This window comes from Taudactylus pleione, unplaced genomic scaffold (assembly GCF_031769625.1).
Source record: "Taudactylus pleione unplaced genomic scaffold, aTauple2 ptg000064l, whole genome shotgun sequence".
In the NCBI taxonomy this organism is placed as follows: domain Eukaryota; kingdom Metazoa; phylum Chordata; class Amphibia; order Anura; family Myobatrachidae; genus Taudactylus; species Taudactylus pleione.
The window spans coordinates 10119708-10146325 of NW_028284466.1; the positions used below are offsets into that span (position 1 = coordinate 10119708).

At 44.2% G+C, this 26618-nt stretch overlaps 1 protein-coding gene across 3 annotated transcripts in view; it reads right to left on the minus strand.

Annotated features, from left to right (window-relative positions):
* The window catches only part of ATP11C (ATPase phospholipid transporting 11C (ATP11C blood group)), a 191629-nt gene extending 165796 nt beyond the window's left edge, over positions 1 to 25833 (minus strand). For all 3 annotated transcript variants that reach the window (XM_088465804.1, XM_088465807.1, XM_088465806.1), the window contains exon 1: positions 25227 to 25833. In XM_088465804.1, coding sequence (XP_088321930.1) covers positions 25227 to 25253 — 27 coding nt within the window. In that variant the 5' untranslated portion in view covers positions 25254 to 25833. The remainder of the gene's footprint in view (positions 1 to 25226) is intronic.
* Between the last annotated feature and the right edge of the window lie 785 nt (positions 25834 to 26618).

Genomic DNA, 26618 nt, shown 5'->3' on the forward strand with positions numbered 1-26618 from the left:
CACATGTATATGTATACAATTTGTTTGCGTCACATGAAGATATACCTTAATGTATGGGGCTGCATAATATGTCAGAACTGTGTGATTAAAAAAATTGTAATAAAAGTAATACTACCTGACAATACCATTATAACCATTTCAACACATATTGTTACTTTACTTAAGAGGGAGAAACAAATATAAAGGAAGGAAGTGGAGAGGAAATAAGGAGGGAGATTATGATATGACGGGATGAAGTCATATGACTGGCGGCTGAAAGGCAGCCGGTCACAATCCCGACGGCAGAATGCCGGCTAGGGATTATTGATAGGTGTTGAAATACCAATGCCTATCATAATCCAGAAGCCAGAACGATGCGGGACCGAACGAGGCAAGTACGGTCTGCGTGTCCTCATAGCGGTGTGGGGGGGGAATATTAGGTTTAGGGCACCCCGGGGAGATTTAGGGTTAGGCATCCCCCTGGGAGGGTTAGGCTAGGGAAAGGGGGGTTGGGGTTAGGCACCCCTGGGGGAAGGTTGGAGTTAGGCACCCCCCCCCGTGATGGTTAGGTTAAGGGTGCGGGGAGGGGGGTTAAGTTTAGGCACCCCGCGGGGGAAGTTAGTTATAGGCCTAAGGGGGAGGTTAGGCACCCCTAAAGGAGGGTTAGGTAGTTTACTCCCCTCCATCGGGATCTCTGCTGTTTGGCCTGCCGGCGTCGGGATTTCGACCGCTGGGCTCTCGTCCGGTGGTCATTCATACCGATCCTGATATGGTCCACAGCAGCCAACCATAAGTGCTTAATACAAATATTGTCCAAGAAAGACTACAAAGCCAATGCTGAAACCTAAGCACTATCTTAATTTACTGTAAGTCTGCCAGGACATCTGCGCCAGAAGATGCAGACCCTAGCCTACGCACTCCAACAAACAAAGGCCTCCATGTAGGGAATGGTCCTCATCGCCGTCCATTCTCCGCCCTCAAAGGACCGCTGCCGCGTTCAGGACACTGCTACTGAGGTCAGAGTGACATCTCAGCGCTTGCATGCTGAGTACACCCACCATTGGACTTGTACGCAAACCATTGGGCCCTCAAACCTTCATTTACCAAACCTTAATTTACTAAAGGTTACCTAGCGGTTCTCACCATTGAAGTCAATGGTGGGAACCATTTATTGGCTGAGAGAGAGGAGGCTCACCTCTCTCAGCCAATGAACTCTCAGCACTGAGATTTCTATAAAGAAATGCCGTGGCTGAGCTGTCATTCGGGAAGTACTGTCCTCAGAGGACGGTACTAAGACTTGGAGGCCTGCTTGGACAAGAGGACCTGTTCAGGGATTGAATGCGAGTATGTGTGAGTGTGTATGAATGTAATAAACTTATACTTTCACGGTGTGTGAGAGTGTTGTCTTTATTTTAACATTACTTTTGCAGCTGAACTACAGATACCAGCCCTTTATGCCCCGAATGTTGTGGTTCCCCAAGTACCAGCATGCGGGGGAGGCTTGCTGGGACCCGTAGTTCTACTGTAAAAGACAATGTTATTACATCTATATTTATACAACACTTTACACAATTAACCCAGCTCCCACCGCCCAGGGGTGCCGAGGATAGCCCCGGGCTATCAGTCCACGCTTGGGGTGCCCTGGAAAGAGGGACCCCTTTATTGGAGAGGTCCCCACCTCCCCAGGGTTCCCCCGGCATGGGCTTACTAGCGGTCAAGCATAGTGCTTTGGTCGGGGGACACGGCAAAAGGGTTGCCCTGGTTGCGGCATTACACCCCCCACTAGTAAGAGTGCGATGCTGGTTATGAAAAATACAGGGGACCCCTACTCATTTGGTCACCTGTACTTCCAAAACTAGGAACGGCTCGCTGAGCCCAGTGCTGGTTGTGCTAAATACAGGAGACCCCTACGTCTTTTGTCCCCTGTACTTTCACAACCAGGACTGGCTCTGAAAAGACCAGGGCTGGTGGTGCTTTCAGGGGAGGCCCCAGGTCAATTTTTCTTTTTTTTTTTTTTTAGACAGATGCATGCACGGGTCTCACAGTACAGCCCCCTATTTAAATTTTTAAGTAATCTTTAAGATAGTCATCAGGGGTTTTGGACTGCAAACAATATATTGTTAACGATCTGACAATTTGGAAATCGGTAAAGATGAATGATATATCGTTTGATCGTTAGTAAAATTGCACAGTGTGTATGCACACACGTACTTCAGTAGGACTCTTGGTGGGCCCTCTTTTGTAGACGTCTCTGCATTCCCAAATTACAGGACAGTGCAGTAGCCCCGACACACACAGATGGGGGAATTCAATTGTTTTTCCGCAAGCTCACGCTCCCAATCTCCCGTCTAAATTGACAGAGCAAAATTAATTTGTTTTGGGTGATTATTACTTTTCGAGCATGTCGCGCCTAAACGCACCAGGTTTAGATGTGTAAAGTGGCTAAATCAGTCTGAACTATTCGGCGTGTTGAAAAAAAAGTGTAGTTTTGGCCCAAAAGCCAAACTTTTTGCGCATTTCTGCTCTCCATTGTAGGAGGGTGTGAGCAGAAATAATGGGGGCCCGCAGCACTCATGCCCGATCGGTACAACAAATTAATATCTCCATTGAGAAAAAACAATTGAAGATCCCCCAAGAGAGGCATTATTGTAGTAGAAAGAGTAAGGCAAAGGAGTAGGACAGACCTAAATCGGGGATAGGATTGGAGTGCCTGCAGTAGGTGACAATGTACGATTTTCTAAAAGTAAGAGAAATAAAGGTCCCAAACTGGCTATCTATGTAGCAGCCACTTGTATAACAGAGAGCCACTCCCAAAAAACTCTATGAACAGGTATACAAAAAACAAAATATACAATCACTGCCACTCACATATAGTCCCAAATAATGGAATAATCTCCTGCGATACACAATTTTCTGCATACAGATACTTATCAACAATGTATGTAGGATATAGAGACATTTCCCAACAGAATTATCACACTAAATTGTCCCTGGTCAAATTCTGAGTCTATTATTGTGCATCTGTCTTTTTGAAGAGCTTATATGCAGTATACGCAGTGAAGCTTAACTGAAGCAGGCGTCACATATAACCAAGTGTATGTACCGTATGCCTTATAATGTTAGACTGGAAGCTTAAAGATTCTGTAGTATAGATGCTTGCCGATATATCAAGCTCAATAAATACTGTTCAATTAAGGTAAAAAAGTTTCTCTCACCTGGCCGGGACTTATAAAGTAAACATACTGAATGCGATATATACTGCAGTGCTTAAGGCATATATGTCCAGTCTACATTGTTCTGTGCCCTTGGAGACGTTGTGGCTATTTGGAATCCTGACGGGGGCATTGTGGAGCCCCCTCTATTCCTTAAGTGATTCAGCAGGTGCCTCGCTGTCTCCTTGTGGACAGATATCTCTGACCGTCTTCTGGACGCTTTCAATACTCTGCTCTCTTTTTGCTCACTAGCCCATCCATGTTCCCTTTAGTCCCAATATTTATCTCAGAGCACCCACTGTGTGACTGTTCTCAACCTACAACTGTTTTACATCTTGTCAGCCTTTGTCTCTATAGACTCTGCCATCCTTCCACTTGCCCTTTACCCTCAAAAGTGTTAGCTGTTCTACTATCCCTCTGGTCCTGAGTATTATTAGGTCCTCCTATCCTACTTCTATATTTCTTCTCTTCTCTGGTGGCTGACCTATTTAACCCCTCCTATGGTTTCCCTTATGTCCCTTTTTCTGCTCTCTGTTCCCCTTTCGTCAGCTGCATTAAAGCTATCTATATACAGAATATATTTTTTCCTTATGCCTCTTTTTCCTGTCTTTTCACAGTCTCACACCTTTCACCCCTTCACCCACTTTGTGCTCTCTCTCTCTACTCTTACAATAGTCTCCATTAAGTCCATCTACCCTTATTACCACCTTATAATTTTATTTAGCTTTCCTCCATTACCACTCCACTCATTTCCCATCCCTCCTGCTGAAACACTCCTGATGCCCGGCTGTAGATGCGCCTTGTCAGCACAAAGTCTGCTGTTACAGTCCAGCTGGCGCTCAAGATGCTTTTTTATTGTCTGTTGTTTGGGAGCACATGGGGTCTCACTGGTCACATAATATTACTGCTCCATTCATCTCATTTCACCATTTCCCTGTCAGCATCAAATGTACATTAACCAACCACATAAATATTGTCTAATAGTACATACCAATCATTAGCTCTTCTCTAAAAGATGTACAATAAAAATAAACACTATCTAACCCTACCAGAATATAGAAGTAACTTGTGGGCTACATCACTTATACTGAAACTTTTTTTTAATCTATATATACTGTGAAGAGTAGAAGGTTTTCAGTATACAGTGATGCTAGAAGACCAAGGGATCTATTGCTGGCCATACACGGGACGACTGATCACACGATTTGGACAGTTTCTACAGGTTGGACAGACCAATCATTTGAAAATAGTTGTATTTTGAGTCTTCGGCGACCCCGATGCGCGTCCCCGCCATCGTTTAGTTGGATCGCAGATCAGATGGTTTTGCAGAGAGAACTCAACTGATCGTGTAGGAATTGACACACAGTATGTGATGTGATTGCTCAAATCGTATGGTCTCATGTGAAATAGTTGCATTTTAAATACAAATCGTCCTGTATCTGAAGGGAAGAATTTTCAAGGGAAATTGTACAACTGATCTGACCAACTTTTGAATCTCATCGTGTATGGCCACCTTTAGACTTATACAAAGTTGGTGTGAATTGGTTATCTCATGTTACACACTATGCAGCAGTCTATCAAACAGTAACTTTTATTTCAGTAGCGTTCTAATCCATGTGTACACACTAGAAATACAATAAATCACATCAAACCTAAAAGGTAATTTAGGTCACTTTAGAAGTTATAGTATGGATACTTGGTTGTGCAATATACATTCTACATATACATTTTATAACACGAGGGTGTGCACCAAGTACATATTTTAAGAACAAAGGGCCTGATTCAGCAGTGAACGCAATTTCACTGCTGATCACAGATTCCCGATTATTGGGTATCTACGTGTGCGAGTGTGCAGAATGGGTCCTGCGTAGTCGCACGCAAACCTTTGAATGTCTCTGCCTGATAGACAGGCAGTGGGATTTATAGGGCGGTGCGGGGGTGCTGCCTTTCCCAGAAACAGGGGCTTGTAATCCCCGTTTTCCTGGAGTGGCTAGCGCTGGATCTGTGTTGATCACCGCAGTGTCCTGGGCTCGCAAGCCGGCCAGCCTGAGTAAATTGAGGCTTACTCAGCTGGCAGGAGGCCCGGCACCGTCCACCATTGCGATGGTCATGATGGTTATATCAGCCTGCGACCTCTACCGCTGTGCTGGGATCGCAAATGCAGTAGAGGGTGTCATACACCTCCTGCTGCACTTGCATTATTGCAAGGATCGTAATTGCAAAGCTGCCTGCGTGCATACATCATATATCTATAGCCTGCGTGCAGCTTTGCAATTGTGATCCTTACTGAGTCAGGCCCAAAGTCTGAACACACCTCAACATCATATTTAATGGTCCCTTATTCGACGCAGATTATGTTATAGGTTAACAGTTGCACCTTTTTATTACGATTTCTTATTATTATTCTTATTATTCTTATTATCAACAATTACTTATAAAGAGTCAGCATATTCCGTTTTGCTTTACAATTGTGACCAAAACAGCAATAATACAACCAGGCAGGGGTGTTCACTCTCTCCGCTCATCTTTGCATTAGTTATTGAGCCCCTTGCCTGTAGGATCCGTGTGATCACGGGCATCAATGTTGGGGACTCTAACTATAAAATATCCCTTTTTGCTGATGACATTCTTCTCACTTTGTCCAGTCCCATAATCTCTCTCCCAAATCTATTTCAGAAATTGTCAATATATGGGCACTTCTCAGGTTATAAAATAAACCATGACAAGTCTGAAGCGCTACCTTTGCACATCCCGAAGTCAACTATTGCTCTCTTGCAGCTAAATTTCACTTTCACCTGGCGTAGGATTCCTTAAATTACCTTGGCATTCATCTGACAAAGTCCTACGATAGCTTATATAGGGCCAACTTTCCACCCCTTTTCAGATCCATTGAGCAAGATATCGTCAGATGGCACAAATATTTCATCTCCTGGATAGGTCGCATAAACTCAATTAATATGAATGTTCTCGGGGCGTGGCTTGGCTCTGGTCGGAGCAGGCAGCTGGTTGCATGAGCTCCTGGTAAACATCCGTTTTTTATCCTGTTCCCCTGGTGGTATTGGGCTGAAACTTGAATCACAGGTGCATTACATATCACTGCACCTCACGGTGGTAGTTTTGTCCCTCTGCGAGCCTGCAAATTCTATTTAATGGCTCCTATACTGAAGACAGTATCCTGGCCTAGCTGAGGTCCCGGCAGTGTCTCTCCCTGCGCTGTTCCAGGCACTCCTGTGCGGTCTGGTCCGTGGCGGTCCTCACTGTCTGGTGTTTGAGGTGTGTGGTCCGAAGATCGTGGCTGCGGGTTGGTGCTCTGGCTCCTTACTGATGTACCAAGCTGTCAGTCTGTCCTGCGGCCATTTTAGGTGAGGACGCTGTTTACAGTCCCTGCCCTGCTTCACTAAGGTTACTGGATCCTGAGTACATGTGGAGGGGCAGTTTCTCTGCAAGACTGCCCACACTGTAACCCTTGGTCATAGAATTGTTTTTGGGCCCCACCCCAGCCTCCATTACACAGCTCCTATACCCAGTCCTTGTTGATTTCTGCTATCATCACACCTGTACAAAACAAACATGGAGGCCTCTCTACAACAGATCCTGCAAGCTATCAATGCCTCTGCTCAGAGACTTATCAGCAAAGTTGGGAATTTACAAATGAATATTCTTGCTTCCTGATGTATCCCTTGGCAACCCCGGGAGGAGACTGAGATGTCTGAATCTCCATTTTTTGTTCATGCAGTTCATACTCCATTTGAGGAAAATCGGTTCATGTATTTCTCCTTCCATCTGACTGTGGTTCTCTCTGCATTGGCCAAATTCAGATGTTTAGCCGTGTGGGGTCTGCCGTGGTTCCAGGACTTGCTGCTGTTATATTTTAGGTACTTCCCTGTCGGATTTCGGGCATGCTGGAATGGGACTGCTCATTATGGTGCATTTTCACAGGTGTCCGAAGCTTGGCCGGACTGATCTGCATCAATTATTTTGCCTTACCAGTTGTTATATGCAAGTTGTTAGTAAGATATGACCTTCCATAGTATATTTGAAAATTCTTCTGTAATTGCCTAGTACTTTATAGTATTCTTGTATATATCCTTTTTATCACATATTTGTATGTCATTTAATATCATTTGTGATTATTATATTTTATTTGGTTATATGTTTGTTATATGAGACTCCTGCTATATCCAGATAATCTGTTTTATATATATTTTGCTGTGGCTATTTTTATGCTTCTATTTTATGGGATTACAATGCTTTCCTGGTAAAGGTAAGTTCTCTCTTAAAGCACCTTAGATATACATAATCTGTTTGTTTTTTAGCCTATTATATTTCAGTATTTCTGTATATATTTATAGTCATTTTACAGAAATGCAGGAAAGTAGTTTATGGGAGCAGCCGGCTGCCTGCTTCGTCCTGGATATGGCCATTTTTGCCCCAGTCAGTTATCCAAATATCTATCCTTTCAAACGGGGGGAGGGAGGGGGCTGTTAGTAGTAGGTTAGTTTAGTTAGGGAGGGAGGGAATTGCGGGATCCAGGTATACCTGAGTTGGGGACAGGCTATACAGGGTGTGGGGTTAAAGAGTAGGTTTGCTTTGGGTGTATTTTGTATTTTAGTTATTATTTTTTATTATTTTTGTGGTAAGTCTTATGGTGGGACATTTATATAGGATTTCCTTGGTTTTTTTATGCACCTCCTATGCTTGTTGTTTTTGGTTTCCAGCACCTGCTTCGGGAACCCAACTGGCGCCTTCGGGTACTCATTATGTTTTCTTTTTTTTTTTTTATATGTTACCTGTGACATGTATGTATATCCTAAATAATATGACCATACCTTATACTTTGTTTTGACTGCATGTATATGTCACAAAACGTACTTTTCATACTTGCCGCACTTTCTTTTATTATCAGTGTTCGCAAATACGTGCTATTGCGCGTATTTTACCCAATATCGGGCACTGGGGACTCACTTTTTTAAAGTAGCCGGATCCCCGAGGACGCGCTTTGCTGTGGCCAATCCCTACCAGCTGGCTGCAGCACAGCGCGTCCCCCTGCAGAGACAGACACAACGCTGTCTGTTAGAGCAGCCAATGAGAGTCAGATAGACTCTCATTGGCTGCTGCTGTGGAAAGCCGTGCTGGGATCAAGTGTCTGATCCCAGCATCGGCACAGCGTCCGTGCCCAGCGCTGGGACAGTGTTTGTTCCCAGGACCGGATAAGCCACCACGGCGGGTACCTGGTGAAGGGACCGCCTGGTCCCTTCCACCAGTGGCGGCGGGAGAAGCCTGGCTCCGGGGCCTGAGCTGAGTGGAGCTCGCTGCCCGGAAGCCAAGTAGCGGCGGCGGTGGTTTGGCACTGGCCGCGAGCTTTTGGCACGTGGTCCAGCAGCCAATAGGAGGCAGACGCGAGGAGCCAATCGCGGCTCTTCACGTCATAGCCCCGCCCACTCGCGGCGTCTTGTATAGACGCTGCTTAGCGGGAACGTTCAGTCCGTCGGCGGAGGGGAGGAGTGAAGACCTCCCGAAGACAAGTGAAGAGCGGTGCGGCAACAATTCCGGTGGCCGCGCAAGAGGCCAGAAGACGGCGCGATCAAGAAGGTAGAGGCAGCGCCGCTGGCCAGGACGATCAGGCCAGCGGCAGAAGACTGAAGCTGAGGACCGGAGAGGACTGCGGGGGTGGAAAGTAAGAGCTATCGAAGCTCCCCCCGCAGCCTCTTCCACCGTGCAGGTAGGCGGGTTTGGGCCACCGTTATTTACCCCTCCCTAGACCACCAGGGTTGTCGGGCACTAGGCCCGTGGCATAAATTCAAGCAATAGGCCTGTAGGTATATAGGCGGGCACAAGGCCCGGGCTACATAGGGGGCATTAGGCCCAATTGAAGGTATCTGCCCTCCCCAAATAGGTGTGTGACCTGCGCATTAGGCCCAGGTCGCTAAAGTGCAAATAGGTGGGTTCCCAGTAGTTGACCCACCAATTTGCCTTTTAGTGACCTGGGCCTAATGCCCATGTCACTCCTATTTGAAGGGCAGCTACCTCCACTGCATAGGGGGTCTGAGAGGCATATGGGCTACTCCATGGGGGCACTGCATAGGGGGACTACTACTGGGGGCACTGCATAGGGGGACTACTACTGGGGGCACTGCATAGGGGGACTACTACTGGGGGCACTGCATAGGGGGACTACTACTGGGGGCACTGCATAGGGGGGAACTACTACTGGGGGCACTGCATAGGGGGGAACTACTACTGGGGGCACTGCATAGGGGGACTAAAGGGCATTAATGTGCAGCATCATTTGTAAGGGGTATTACTGCATGGCATGATGTGTAAAGACCGGGCATTAATGTGTGGCATAATGTGTGAAGGCTGGGCATTTCTGTGTGGCATAATGTGTAAAGGGCATTAATGTGCGGCATAATGTGTAAAGACAGGGCATTTATCCTTTGATAAATATGCCTATTACCTAAAGCGTTATTCATAGGCTAACCATACTATCGCTTTAAAAAGGGACACATAAATTAATTACAAAGGTTCTGTGACTGGCTGACTACAGAACCTGTGTAATCCAGAAGTGTCCCAGTTTAAAGTGATGATATGGTAAACCTACTTATTCATTATGGGTTTTGTGAACAGACAAGTCATATTACCTGAAAGATCGTGGAGGCATTAAAACATGCATTTAAGGGGCTTGTGGGGATATCTGATGCTGTTGGGGGTATCAGATGGGTATTTTAGGGGGATGTGGGGAGGTCTGAGAGGCATATGGGGAGCTCTAAAGCATAAATTATGATGGGACCCAGAAATGGTCAGACAGGACCCCATTTTTTTAAAGTGGTGGGTCCCTGGGACCCACAAATTTTGTCACTCACCGCGATCACTGATTATTACTATTTTTTTATTGGGTGTATTTCAAAACTTTAAATAAAAAAGTACTTCATTTAAAAAAAAAAAAAGATGAATGTTCTCCTTTCCAAACCCTCCGTCGTGGTTCCTGCTCAGGTGCTTGCCTCCCTACAATCCTCTTTCTGCAAATTTATTTGGAATGGTCGGAGGCCTCGTCTGCGTAGGGCAATTCTCTTTAAAAGTTCTCTTGACGGGGGTTTGGGCCTACCAGCTATCTCCAAATACTATCAGGCAGTTTGTCTTAGCCAGTTGGTCGCCTGGCACTCTCCTAGGGGATCCAAGCGCTGAGTGGACCTATGGGGCCTCTCAGTTCCCTCGGTGGCTCTTACCTTATCTGTTTGGGATTCTCTTGCCACAAAATATTAATTATATACCTATCCCTCTCCCCAAACACCCTTGTGGCAACATCCCGCAATTCCTCCAGGCCAATCCCGTCGTATGGCTTCTACTTGGACAGCAGCTAGTATTACTTGTTTTCGACATGTGTCAGACAGTTTTGCTTCCCAATCCTTTCTGGAAATCCAGGAAAAGCACTCCTGACCTTCCTCCTGATTTTTTCAATACCTCCAAATCCGTAGCTTTGTGGATTCATCTTTTTCTTCCTCTGCTACACCCGGTGCCACCACCCCAAAGGAACGCCTATGTATTTACTGTCCCTTGGATAGCGGTACCATATCCCAATTGTACCACTCCAGTCTGACACCGGAACATCCTCCCCTGGCCACCCACGAACTCACGTGGGAGACGGACCTTGGGTCCTCCTTAGGGGAGAGTACTTGGGAGGCAATTCGGTCTAAATGTGTCAAAGTGTTCCATTAGTGTTTCCATTACGGAGATCTCTTATAAGGTGTACACTCGCTGGTATCTAGTTCCGAACCGCTTACAACTAATGTATCCCAATGTCTCACAGTTGTGCTGGCGCCATTGTGGTCAGATTGGCACCTTTTTCCATGTATGGTGGGCCTGTCCTCTGATCGCACCCTTTTGGGCTATGGTCAAATCGCTCATTTCCTCAATCGTGCCCTCACATTCTCCCCTCTCCCCGGCCTCGCTACTCTTGTGTGCCCCAGTCTGCCAGTCATCTAAGCAGGTCAACAAACTGATCCTATATATTTCGTGTGCAGCTAAATAACAGATTGCTAGGGCCTGGAAGCAGTCCTTTCAGCCCTCTCGCCGGGAATTAATAGAATTTGGTATGTCTCCAAAATGGAGTACATAACTAGTCTTCAGAATAACACATTGGACAGGTTTCATGAGGTTTGGACGCCTTGGTATCTCTTTCAAAATGTTCCTCTCCCCGGCAGCTAACACCATCAACCTGTTTTTTCTTTTTCTTTTCATATATACTTTTTGTTTGTTTTCACCCGTCTCACCTCCAGGCCCTTTGCCCTTCCCCCACTCCCCATTTTTCCTGGCTAGCATCTCTATTTTTTTATTTTTTATATCACCCCTCTCTCTTTTCAATTGAACGAGGTACTTTTATATTTGTTTCAGTACATATGCATTTGTATTTCTTATGTTTCTAAATCGACTGATTTAGATTATTTTTATATAGCTTGTTATATATATATATATATATGTATATATATATATATATATATATATATGCTGATGTTTTGTAGTTTTTGCTTCTATTGGTTCTACATTTGTAGACCCATCTGTATCTCTCTTTGTATGACATTTCATTTTCAATAAAAATTTGTGATGTAAATAAGAAAAAAAAAAAAAGTACAGCAATAATACAATACACTGTACTGTGTAAAAACAGATAGACAAAGAGGAAAGAGGGCCCTATTTGCAAAATTACAATAGGGACAATTTCTGAAGTTCTCTGCCTTTACATGGTGTATTAAATAAAAACAAGACACTTATTTCAATGCCCCTGGCCCCAATTACCCACTTGTCCAATGAGAGCAAAAGCGAGAAAACTATTGTTATGAATAGTGTGCTTATTTACAATTGAATTGTTAAAATGCAACGATCACACAACAAAGTTAGCAATTTTATATCAATATTCAGGAGAGATTATCCTATCATTTAATAAGAACCACTAAGGCACAATATGAATACTGTCTGTTTCAGGACATGAAATAGTAGATTACATGGTGTGTGCTTAAGTACCTTAAAGTTAATTTGTTCATTACACACAATGAGGCAAACATTTTGGGATCTGACCAAATCAGGGGTGAAGCTATGCAGAGCTAGGAGGGAGTAGAAGAATAGACAGGGTACAGGAGAGGATGGGGCGAGGTCTTAGGCCAGGACAGAGGAAAGTAGAGGAATGGATTCTAGACAAGGAGGGGTAGAGGTGGAGACCCAGGGTCTCAGCCAGGGACGGGGGACATTTGCATTCTGCAACACAGGCAGCTACCAACTGCCAATAACTAATCAGTTTGCCAGGCTAGCGCCACTCATCCTCCATCACACGTTGTATGTACCCCCCTCCAACTGGTCACCACATATTGCAGCTTACCAAAGTAGCCACAAATCACTCTCTAAGCCATAAAGATCTGTTTATGATGTGGATACCCCCTTCCCTCCTCAAAGGTTAGACCAGAAAATGAACAAACATATATTAGATTGCATGTAGTATGTAGGTTTTTCTAAAAAAGAATTTAGCAGATAACCGCCATCTGCCTAGGTCTGCAGTCACGTAATCTGGTGAAACTAGGCACAATAAAAACACAACCTGTATTTTGGTCATCCAGCCAAGTGCTAGTCCCAGTCCTTAAAATGAACATTTTTTAGAAAAGCTGTCACTTCTCAGGTAATAATACTGAAATAGAACGAGTGAATGTAGTTAATAGGTATATTTTCAAGTCAAAACAAAGAAATGGCCTGAAGACATCTGTGTATGGGAGGGAGGGAGAGAAACAAAAAACTTACTCTTCAACATTGCTTGGCATACTACCGTATGGGTGAGGAAGCAAGTTAGAACAGGTGACTAATGGACACTTTGGGCCAAATGTAATAGGGTGAGAGTTTAGAAAATGTGAGAGATTAGCAGTAAACGCTCACATTGGTTGAGTTTTATCTTCAAAATGGGAAAACATTTGAATGAGATTTTAAATCATGAGAGTTTTTAAAGTCTAAAAAAACATGCAAGTTCGCTCTGTTACTTTGTTTTTGGACTCTATTACTTTGGCAAAGTTTAAAAAGCGTCAGAAACTCTCACTTTTCTAAACTCTCACTCTATTACATTTGGCCCTTTGTATTTGTTGTTTTCCCCTTGTGACCAAATAGTAATTCTCTAAGATCAGGATGGTTAAATAATACACAGAATAATAATGATTTCTAAGTGAAAACATTGTTACAAAATTCGATTTAAAAAAAACACAGTAAAATACCGTAATTAATGCATCACACTTACCTCCGGATTCAATGAAACAGGAAGCCGCCGGGACCAATATCTTGGCGATATATACCTTACAGCCATTATGGGCTTAGATCTGAGGGGTCTATTTACGAAGCAGTGTTAGGAGACAGAGTGAAAAGTGATAAGGTGCCAGCCAATCAGCTCCCAACTGTCATCTCATAGGCTGTGTTTGAAAAATGACAGTTGGGAGCTGATTGGCTGGCACTTATCACTTTTCACTCTGTCTCCTAACACTGCTTAGTAAATAGACCCCTCAGTTACATGCGAAGGCGTATGCAGCAGTGTTTGCGAGTTTATGCACATGCTGCTACAAGACTCCTCCCCATGTGTACATCTGTGTGGCCAAATGTGCAAGGACTGAGGCCCTGATTCAGAGCCGGACGCTCTGACCAGAGCGCTCGCTCTGAATCAGGGCCGTCCTATTTAAATTTGGAGCGACCTTCTGGCCGCTCGCATAGCTGTGGGTTACTACCCACAGCTTATGCGAGCGTCCATGATGATGGTCGCGATGATCAAGACCATCGCGACCATCGGGCTTGCGACGAGACCCTGCGGTAGGGTCTCGCTACCGCAAGCCCTGGAGTGCTTTTGGCTCTATCAGAGCCAAAATCACTCCCACTGACATCACTAGTGATGTCAGTGGGGCCGGACCAAGACGGTAGGCGTTCCCATGGGAGCCACGCCCCCGGCAACGCCCACCGAAGGGGGCATGTTGTCACTCACCATCGACAGCACGCCCCCTCTGGTGCGAGGCCCGGAGCGACAGCTTGGCTGTCGCTAGCCGGGTTTCGCGCAAGCGCACGACGGAGCTCCCTCCGTCGCGCGCATGCGTATTTGGGTAACATCGACCCGCTTGCGAGCGTCCTGCGCTCGCGAGCGGGTCTGAATGAGACCCTGAGACGCCCACTTTTAGCTCCCATGCACGTTGTAATACCGATTGGTGCATCCTTATACACCACTGTACAAACTTGCACCAGCCCTATAGCAGGAGCAGTTTCTCCATCTGATCATGGCCTCCTATGCTTAAGCGGCCCATACACGGTGCGATAAATCAGCCAATCCAACGGATTGCTAAGATTTGGCTGCTATATCGCACCATGTATGGGCATGATATCGGCCAGAGCGTGCACCCGTGGAGTCGTACATCGCATCCCCAGATCTTACTGCAGGTTCAGTCAATCAGGGGATGCGATGTGCGATCCCATGCAGCGCTATGCGGGTGGGGGGGAGCCGGCATATCAGGCGGTCGGCCACCCGATTGCACAGTGTGTGGGGACCGCCCGATATGTCGGACATCGGATCCCCCGTCGCGTTGCACGGTGCATATCGCACTATGTATGGTGCCTTTATAGCTGTGCTCTGAGAACTTGCACTGGCACAACCACTGGATGGACAATTTTTGCATGTACTAAGAACCATCTCCCAGTAACGCCCATCACTTTTCCTCCACTGATACTGGTTCTTCCAAGCGCAACAGCATCTATGTGCATGCACTCTGTTTAAGGTAAGTACCGTAGGGGTTGTCAGAAAATGTCACTCATGCGCAGTTACAAATAATTGCTCAAGTATGTGAACATCGATATTGCATGCAGCTCTGATTCATGCCCTATAAGTGCAACGCAAGCATTGGCAGCTCACTTGTAATTGAGGGGTATATTTACTACAGTGAGTTTTTAGAAATAGAAGATGTTGCCCATAGCAACCAATCAGATTCTACTTAACATTTAACTAGCATCTTCTGGAAGAGAATAGCTAGAATCTGATTGGTTGCTATGGGCAACATCTCCACTTCTATAAACTCTCACTTTAGTAAATATACAGAGTTCGGCCTTTGGAGAACTTGATATCGTTTTTGTTGGTGGAACCTTGAAGAATTGGCCCCATACATATCAGATCTTCCTTAGCGATGCCAATCCGCCAAGATATGATACTGCAAGAGGAGGTTTAGAGCTAATAGTACAAGGATAGGTTAGAATGCGCATACTTTTCTGGCCAGGAGAGTTGGCTACTGACAAACTGTAGTGAAAGGAAATCTCAGTTTCCCAGTTACATGGGTAGTTCTTCCCAAACCAAAAAGGAAAACCAGTGGGTAAATTTACAATGAGGCACGACTTCGACTTCAGCAGTCTTGGACATTGAATTTTTTAAAAAAGCAATAATATTAAAAACAAAACCACCAAAGATTTGTCAGTGTTGAAAAGTGCTATATAGTAAATTTCCCTATGTGTCCATCTTATGGGCAGCATTGTAAAACACCTATATGGAACTATGAAGGGGGTTCTGGGGATTATTAGAAAGAAGATTTCCGTAGGCTTAGTAACATCAGTTCTGAAAGCAAGAATATTCCTACAATAATAATAATAGAAATATACATAGTTGACAGAGAAAACGCACTTCCCTGACATATAACAAGATAAATTAAAGTACCTCAGTTTTTCAAAACTTTAATAAACTGAAAGTACTAGTTTCTATTTTCCTAGTTATTGTAGGTTTAGAGGTCTTTCAAAATGCTCCCATTTTGCTTATGTCATACTTATCCTGAATGTAAAAATAATAATCCCTCTTCCATTAAGATTGCTACAGTTCAGATCTGCCCAAGCGATTTCTGTGGTGTCTTCACAGCTATTTCATGTACGTACATTCACCATTCAAAGCACAAAGCAAAGTCATCGTCTCAGAGTAAAGGGCCTGTTTTTGTGCGATGCTGAGAATTGCAGCGCCACCTCAGCTACAAAAGCTTGATGCAGTCTACTTCATAAGTCGCCAATGAATTACGTTTCATTTATTAAAGTCCATCCAATTTACACAGCTTTGTATGTTGAGGGAGCCATGATACAAATCAACAACATATAATAAAATGAAACAAATAGTGAATATGAGTTTACAATCTAAGGAAAGTGGGGCACACATGAAATGTAAAGTAGTGGAAGACAGAAGCATTATAAGATTCTAATAATAAAGCAGCCATTGGTGACTGGCATTTCTATGCTGGTGGTGCATGTGGCACAGTGGGATGGAGGAGAGAGAGTGGAAGGTGGAGACATGAAAGATGAACCATTGATTGTAGCTCAGTTAATATGTGGTATATTTATTTAGTATCAAACTCACTGCTGAACACAGACACTAAAGTTACACTCTACTAAAACATACACTCATACTACGAGACAGACTTATTTCACTTCCTCCACATCCAGTGGCTGCCCTTGACAACAATGGTGTAGATCCTGTTAGGTACACGTGGGCGAAGTTGGTGTGGAAACGCAGGCACCACCACCACAACTCGCCCTCCTCGTGGTCTGATATGGTTCTGGGCTTGCAGATTTTGTGACGCAGCCCTATGGGGCCGTGAACATAAATGAGCAAGCCTGGAGGTACAGCGAGTGTGGCATATAGCTGCAATTACTCACACCATGAGCTGACTTGCAGCTTATAGTTTTGACCCCTATGTTAATAATGAAAACCCGAGCTGCTGCAGCATTACTATGGACCCCAACATCCTGGTTTTGACCTGACATGACCTTAGCATCTCTAAAGTCATGTAGAAATATTTTCACTACAACAGTCAGCTAATACATGCAGTGGATGTGTGAAAATTAACTGTTTTACAGTGAAGTGCATTGGAAAACTTGAATCAAGATGGAAGATGAAGCACTGACTCCTGAATTCAACAACCAAATGAAGAATTAAGTGACCCGCACAGACTCAATTGAAAAGCTAATTTCATGAGGTGCTTCATTAACTATCTGTAGCTAAAAAAATACAATTAAGTTCCAGCGCTCCCTACTAGACCAACTGTCCCAAAATTCAGAAAAATAAACTTTTTCCAGTCTTCATGGATTTTCCCACATCTAGAGTAATTCTTCTCTTATTCCCCACAATAGTGTCCAATGGAACATGATTCAAGGGTACATAGAAAGAGAGAAATATATGCCAAATATAGTGAAGTACCGCTTTAATTTCACAACATATACAGATGTGGAGGTGTATATGTACACCAGGAAACATAAGCACCTGTATTCACATCCACTGATGTACTCCAAGTCCCTCTGGATAGAGGTTTTGTGACCTCTATTGAATTGCTCTAGCTGCACCAGTTATTGAAGCGCATTTTTATACATATTTTATTATTTTTATTGTAGCTGCCAGGCCTGACAGTAACCTTATGGTGCATACACACGGTCAGATTTTTCTTCAGATCTGAATGATAACGATTTCAAAAATCGTTCAATCGTTCATATCTGAAGGAATATCTGACATGTCTGAACGATGAACGATGCGCGTTCCCGATGGTCAGATAACGATATCTGACATCTGATGTGTTTGCAGTCATTTTTGGACGATTTCATTCATTTTAATGCAGTCTAAAATCGTTCGTAGTTCAAATCATTCAAATTGTTGGTCAAATCATTCAATCGTTCATCTGTCACATCTGACCGTGTGTATGCTCCATAAGAAATGCTCGCCCAGCAGCACAATGCACGGGAGACCTATCAAAACTTGGAGACAGATAAGGTACTAACCAATCAGCTCCTAACTGTCATTTCACAAGCTGTATTTAAATAATAACAGTTAGGAGCTGATTGGTTGGTACTTTATCTCCCTCCAAGGTTTAATGCATCTTCCCCATCAGCAGTCGCTTTGTGGGTTGAAAGCTCAGCCAATGATTAAACAAAAACTAGTGACATCACTGAGGTATGAGGCAAAACATGCCTCAGGGATTCTAGCCACTCTTCGTAAATATATATAGCGTTCCCGCTAGGCTGTTTTAGCGGGGCGCGGCGCCCTGGCCTCCTTCTGGAGGGCAAAAAGCGCCCTGCCCTCCAGAACGAGGACAAAAAGTGCCCTGCCCTCACAGCCTGCGGGTGCCGTCTTTACCTGCGGGATGCAGTGTCCCGCGGGTGGAGAAATGTGTGGTGACCCGGTCACCGCCGGAGAATAGACGCCGGGCGCATGCGCCCGGCATCTATTCTCACTGTATGCAGCGCTTGGGGGCTGCTTGGCGTGTCCATAAGTGCCGGGCACGCCCCCAAGTATGACGAAAAGGGAGCGCGTCTTGTACACGCCCCTTTTCATGGCCACGCCTCTTCTCCGGACGCGCGCGCACAAAGTTGCCCTCTCTAACTCCGGCGCCCTGCCTGCTGCCAGAGCTAGACTGAACACTATATATAGTGAACATTTTTCTAAACATTGGTTCAACCACAAAATGGCTGACTCAGATGTGGCTAGGCGATGGGTCTTCTTTAAGAAAAGAAATGCTGCCCTGTAGCCCACATACAGAACAAGTTCACTTATCTCTGTGTAAGAACACAGACAGATGCGGTCAGACCTCTTGATATAAGATGTTGTCACTTACAGGAGAAATTACCACAAACTCATACTTCCTCCTCTATGGCCAGCAAACCTAAAATCATATCACAAAGTAAATATCGGCTATTTACACTTCTGTATGTCTATAGTTCTGTTTCCCATGTGTTTTAAGAGAAACCTCCCTTAAAAAAAAATCAAGCCTTTTTTTTTTTATATATATATAAATGAAATATGCACATAAGTTTAAACATTAAAGGAGAAATATGTCAAACTATTATGAAGAGCAGTGGTCTCCAACTTCTTATGCTGCATACACACGGAACAACTTGAACAACCATAGATATCGTTGATAGATTTCCCTCCAACTTTCTGTAGTGCAGGTCAAACGATTTTGGTTGTACACACTGATAGATATCTATGATAGATATTTCAGTGAAGCTATCTTTTACAGGCAATCTTTACAAAATCATAGATAGTGTTCACTCTAGCTCCGGCGGCAGGCAGGGCACCGGAGCTAGAGAGGGCAACCTTGTGCGCGCGCCAAAGGCGTGCGCGCGCCCGAAAAGTGGGTGTGGTCATGAAAAGGGGGCGTCATACTTGGGGGTGTGCCCGGCGCTTACGGACATGCCGGGCAGCCCCCAAGCGCTGCAGAAAGGGAGAATAGATGCCGGGCGCGTCTATTCTCCAGCGGTGACCGGGTCACCGCATGTTTCTCCACCCGCGGGACACTGAGTCCCGCGGGTGAGAAAGGCACCCTCAGGCCTTTTATGGGCAGGGTGCATTTTGCCCTCCTCCTGGAGGGCAGGGCGCCGCGGCCTGCTAAAACAGCCTAGCGGGAACGCTACATAGAAGTTGGCATGCCTGCATGCATGAAGGACTATAGATATCGTTATCATTCATGCGGGAACGCGCATCGTTGGTAGTGGTCAGGTTTGTGACTGCCAAAACGTGAACGATATGAAAGATAACGTTATCGTTCAAAACGCTCATAAAAGTTGTACTGTGTGTACGCACCATTAGGTATGGCAGTATTAATATATCCCAGTCTTAATTTTTCCAAAAGTGATCAATTAAATAGTTATTTTTAATACCTCACACATAAGCTGGCCATGCACTAGACCAATTTACATCCAACTACCCAACTAGTTGGTTGGTTGGAATGAAAATCTACTAAGGTATTGAAGCAAAAGACTATCAACCATTGCTCCCAAACCCTGGAAAACAGACAAAAACTGTTTAAAAATAATTGTTTTAACCAAACATTTAACCAACTTGCCTGAACGACCGGTTTAGTCTGTTTTCCGGTGTTTGGGAGCAATTTGCTGATTATTATTTGCTCCCATACCTTACCAGATTTTCATTCCAACCAACCAACTAGTTGGATAAAAGTTGGTCTAGTGTATGGCCTGCTAAACTCTTTAAGCGCAACTCTCCCACTTACTAAAGCAATGATAACCAAGTTGGCCCTCTAATCTTCAGTAGGTCCATTCTTACCCTTAATCTCAGTAATAAGTTAAAACAATATATTTCATGAAAGAAAGAGACACTAATCTGTTATAGCATAATAACAAACACCTTAAACAAGTATAACAAGCTCTAAAAAAAATTTGAGGCTAAAGGAGAAGGGGACTGGGGACCACAGGTGAACGCTAGGATGTCTTCTTGCTGACTATCACTTGTGTAATGCCATTCCAGACTTTACCTGAAGAATAAAATAAGACACTAAACACTGATTGGCGCGATTACAGAGTAGGGAGCGCAAATAGCTCTCACAACAGAGAATGAGAGCTGTTCTATGGATACAAGCGGCTAGGATAAAAGTGGCATTTGATTGGATGGTCACAGCTCCTATTATGTTGCTGCATATACTACACTCCTCCAATTAGAGATTTTAATAAACTTCACAGACTTAAATGCTCTCTACTCCTCTATAGTCTGATCGCTCTGGAAAAGCCTGATCTCCCAGCTTTTCGCAGGTAAGAGGGCAGATCCGAAGGGGGGGATTTCCATCTACACTCAAGGGCCAGTTATTAAGAGGTGACATACCCTTTTATTTCCTTTACATGCAACCTGTGGCATGAAAGGATTGTGCCACATCCCGCCAGCCGATAACTTTACATATATTTATATGGCTGTAACGCGCCACAAAACTCTGCCTCATCGGACATTGGAATTAACAAAATCATATATAAAAATAAAACCGTTACAAGTGAGGATGATGAATACGGAAAGGGTGAGAAGCAGAGGATAGAGAGGGTCCTGCTCACCTCCCATTTCTCTCTGCAAGGACCAAAACCTACAGGGCCTTTTGGACAACCGATAAGCCAGGATCGAAATAACATGCCATACCCCAGGGAAGGTCCCACTGTTTTGTCAGTCATATTAAATACTGTGAACAGCTGTTCCTGCAGGAATGGAGTGATGTACATTACCAATACATATTAATATTACTTCAACTACGTAACTGGTTTGTCTAGACATGTACAAATTAAAAACAATAGTGCCACTAGCAGACGCTAAACCCACACAGAAATACATCATCTATGAACATAAGTGGCAGGCTCCCTGCAACTATTCTTTGCAGAAGGTTAATTACACACCATGTATCCATATAAAAGAAAAATATCTTTGGTACTATTTCAATTACCCATTAATGGCGTCAATGGTTATTTTGAGAGGTTTGCATCACCATCTAAATAATAAACCAACAGAATGAAAAGATGTATGGCCATTTTACATCAGAAAGGCTGTTTATAGGTTTTACATAGGTTTGTTGACTGTATCCAATTAAGCTAATAATATGTATTTTATTTAGTTAGGTTCATACATAAATTAGTAAGATATACAGCCAGAACACTTGTGTGCACCGTCCTTATCTATATTTCTGCATTCATCAAAATAAATTGCAACTGCCATGCCGCTTCCTGAGCCAAGCTAAAAATGAAAAAACAGCCATAAATATCAATGAAGCTTGCTCCCAGTGGGCAAAATCAATCAGAAAACTCCAACAAACATTCTAATTGTAGTGTAATAACTTAATGAAAGGAGAGTTTTTACCACTTTCATGACTAGACAGAGGTTTATGTTTTGGAGATGCATTAGATTCACAGAAATAATTTTTCTATTTTTAAAGGAGTATTTCACTAGGGTCTGACTACCTTATTGTATTCAATTAATGGGCATTATTCAATTAAACGGGAATTGAATAGCGCCGGGAAGGAGGTCCCAGAGTTATTCAATTCAGCGCTGTTTTTTCGGAGAATGCCAGTTCTCGCTCCCCTTGCACCTTAGACATGGTGTTTAGTCGCGAGAACCGGCATTCTCCGACTAAACTGCCCAGCGCCATGCTGTTTCCACGGCTCTAAGGGCAGACAACAGCATCGCGCCTAGAGTATTGTCGATTTCTGCTCGCACCCCAGGAAGGATGCGAGAAGAAATCCTTAGTCGGGGTTAATAGCGCGCTGAGTTGAATAGCTCCAGGAGCTCCTTCCCAGCGCTATTCAATTTGCGTTGAATTGAATTGAGCCCTTTATCTGCCTTAAAACTAATTGTCACTGTAAATCTAGTGGTTATCTTGCCAATATCACGCCAGGAACAGCAAATCAGATGCTATTACATTTGGTCCTGAGAATTAAATACAGAAAGGAGCACAGTTCCGAATATCACAGACTAATCCTTCAGTTCAAGAAGCAAAAGTCGCAGATAGACCTGCACAAACCAGTAATTTAAAGTTATCAAAATATATAATTCTCGCATCAGCTATTAGTGAGCCACATTAAAGGAGATATTTATTAATTATCGGGACCTAGTCGCGATAATTATAAATTCTTATCGCCGCTTATCACAGCAATAAGAAACTAAGGGCCCCATTCATCAACGAAACTTAATACCAACGGCATATTTTGTTTAGTATTGCAGTGATACAAATAAACATGCCACTGGTATTCATCATTACTTACTTCACCAACGAGGTCCAGCAACTTCTCCCGCATCATTGGTGGCCTCCGCCCAACTGCTGTCAGCCTTTCGCTGCCAGCAAAGGGCTTCTATGTCATGTGCATGCGCGATGGTCAGTCTGCGCATGTGCATGACTGTTTCACCCAATGAGGACCCAGCAGTGCCTGGAAGGATTCACTGAAGCCAGAAAGGCTACAAATAGATAAATACTGAAAGGATGACATAAACCCTTTAGCGAGTGCTAAAGGGGTTATGTATCATTGTTACATGGGGCCTTAAATATCTCCTGAATTCACATCCAGGGAGTCCCTGCGACGTGATAGAAGTAAAGTGAAGACTAATATGATCACTTTACTTCCAGGTTCGGGACCCAATCGTGCATGCGATAGCGCCCATTGCCGGTGAGGGATACTACAGAACATTCTCCCGATAAATTGTGCAATCCGTAGCCCATAGGGCATAGGCTATGATGGGTAATGCAATCGGAAGATGGCGTTAGCTACTGGGGCCAAGCTCTGGAATGCAAAGTAAATTCAGCATTTCAACAGGCAATAGACAACTATAGGGGCTGCTTTTGTGAACAACAATCTCTGATATCTGCTGTGGTCCCCATATATACATTGAGACAGTCATTAATATTAGCAGGTAGCCCCAAAAAACATGTTTTTAGGGAATATCCTGCACATTTTTTTTTTTTTTTAGAAATATGCCCATAATTGATCGCTATGCTAAAGCAAATGGCCATGACTTTGTAAACAAATATAAGATTTAAACTGAGCATGTCAAAGCAGTGAAATTACTATTACACACTAATAAAAAGAGACTAATAAAATAATAATTGGCATTCATTGGTTCTCATGCTGCTACATCTCAGGCCATATCCATTAATAAATATAACATAACATTCTGCTATTCCTTGTATCAGTGATGGTTTATATCTAACGAATTATTATTATTATCATCAGTTATTTACAACTGGTAATAATAAATCAGCACTTTACAGAGATATTTGGCTACGCACATCGGTCCCTGCTGCTGAGCATACAATCTATATTCATGCTGACACACGGATGTCGGTGCTCGGGAAATCAAAATCCCGATGCTGGCATCCCATCTTCTCCCTCCCCAGTGCCTGAACCAAACCTCCCCCCCTAGTGCCTAAACCTAACCCACCCCTCAACCCCACTACTTACCTCTGGGATGCCGGCGCCTGGATTCTGACAGGTGTCTGGATTCCGGCGCCGGTATTCTAAGTGCCGCAATCCCCTGTTTCGGGATACTGAACGTACCCCACATACACATTAGGGTTAATTTTTGTTGTGAGCAAAATAACCTGCCAGTATATTTTTTTTAATGTGGGAGGAAACCCACGCAACCACAGGGAGAATATACAAACTCCACACAGTTAGGGCCGCAGTGGGAATTGAACCAAGAACATCAGTGCTGTGAGGCAGTAATGCTAACCATTACACCATATGTGCTTCCTGTGCTACCAATCATTGTGCACATTTAAAAGCCAATTTAATGCATTTGTTTGTATTTCACATAAATATGTTGTACAATGTATTGTGCATTGTCTGTGACAATTCTGCCATGTGTTCATACAAAATAAGGTCAATAGAGACAGAGATAGGGAATGGTATTCTGCTAACACCTACTGTGCTAACTGAATAGGGGAACACCAACAATCATGCTACAGTGCTAATGTGCAGACAGATGAGGCATTAGCTAAAATGTGCTAGCTGCTGTGAGTAAATAGGCAAACAAATCAAAATAGAGTATTACCTTGTCCCAAACCACTGACAAGGAGACATCAGAGCCATACACACAGCAGGGGATGTTATTCTAAACTACACATATAAACAAAGAGATGAAGCTACCAAGCTTCAGATGTAAATGACAGCTCTTAATAAAGACGCTACAATGTCTCCTAAATGCATTGTGTGCTTTATAGAGAACCATGTTTGTCACCCAGGAAACCCAGCACTGCAATGCATGCATATCATACAGCCCTGGCACACTGACATACAGTAACATATACCTACACAGCACCTACATAGTATAGTGATAAAATGCAACACTTCATAATGACCACAAAAAAGATGCAATGCGAAAGTAAACACAAATTCTCACCCACTGACTGTATATAATGTTTTCTCTAAGAAGGATCTCACACCTCATGCTACATACGGCTATTCCACTGACTGTATATAATGTATTCCCTGAGAAGGATCTCACACCTCATGCTACAGTACATATGGCTATTCCACTGACTGTATATAATGTATTCCCTGAGAAGGATCTCACACCTCATGCTACATATGGCTATTCCACTGACTGTATATAATGTATTCCCTGAGAAGGATCTCACACCTCATGCTACAGTACATATGGCTATTCCACTGAGATTATGGGTTAACAATTAGATATTGCAGCCTGTCAGTGACGCTAAACCGGGTATGTCATTAGGAGGATTGGGGAAGACATGGGGTACTTACCAGGCGATTGCAGAGCAGACGGAACATTGCGGTGCAGTGCAGAAGTCACATCTCAGTCACACTATGTACACCATACAGGCAGCAGCATGGGGGAAGAGCTGAGCTGCCGGGTACCAGGTGTAGGTTCAGTATCAGACCCCCACACATGTACTGTCACACTGAGCCTAGCAATAATACAGCAACACCACTATGCCCCCGGCAGTGTCAGATCACGGTGCCGGCCATCCCTACCCCCTGCTGCTGGGAGATGAATGATGATGGGGGGTGTAGTAGAAGACTGCAGCAGCGTGTAACTCCCGGCGCCCTGCTCCTGGGAGGCTGAATGATGGGTTGTGTAGTAGTAGTAGGAGAGGAGACTGCAGGAGCAGCAGCAGCACCGAGTATGTAACACCCGGCTCCCGCCCCCTCACTACTATCTCTTCCTTTCCGCCCCTCAGGAGGAGGAGGAGGGCGCGCAGGCACACACGGGCCACCTAACCCATAGAGCGGCTAAGGCTGTGGGGAAGCCCCTAGTGTCAGTATAGTGTCAGTATAATGTAGAGGCCGCCGGCCGTACACCCATAGCACTGCGGGAGGAGCCGGGCACGGCGCGCTGTGTGGTGGTGGCTCCAGCCTGGGCACACAGCTGCTTGCACTGCCTGCGTGTACTATGTGCTATCTCCGGCTCCCACAGTCCGCCTGCCCGCCTCTGTGTGTAATACTCAGGACAGCCTTCTTCTCCGGGGAACATGGGACTTGTAGTATGTGCACTGCAGCGAGCCGGCACACATTCAGGAAGTGCCAACACATAGGCAGTATCCGAGAAGGTCTTCTGTGTACTAAGCTGTACACTACTTACCACACTTACATAGATATATACATTCAGTATCCGAGAAGGTGCTCTGTGTACTAAGCTGTACTCTACTTACCACACTCACATAGAATTATACAGGCAGTATCCGAGAAGGTGCTCTGTGTACTAAGCTGTACACTACTTACCACACTTACATAGATATATACATTCAGTATCCGAGAAGGTGCTCTGTGTACTAAGCTGTACTCTACTTACCACACTTACATAGATATATACATTCAGTATCCGAGAAGGTGCTCTGTGTACTAAGCTGTACACTACTTACCACACTTACATAGATCTATACATTCAGTATCCGAGAAGGTGCTCTGTGTACTAAGCTGTACTCTACTTACCACACTTACATAGATCTATACATTCAGTATCCGAGAAGGTGCTCTGTGTACTAAGCTGTACACTACTTACCACACTTACATAGATATATACATTCAGTATCCGAGAAGGTGCTCTGTGTACTAAGCTGTACACTACTTACCACACTTACATAGATATATACATTCAGTATCCGAGAAGGTGCTCTGTGTACTAAGCTGTACACT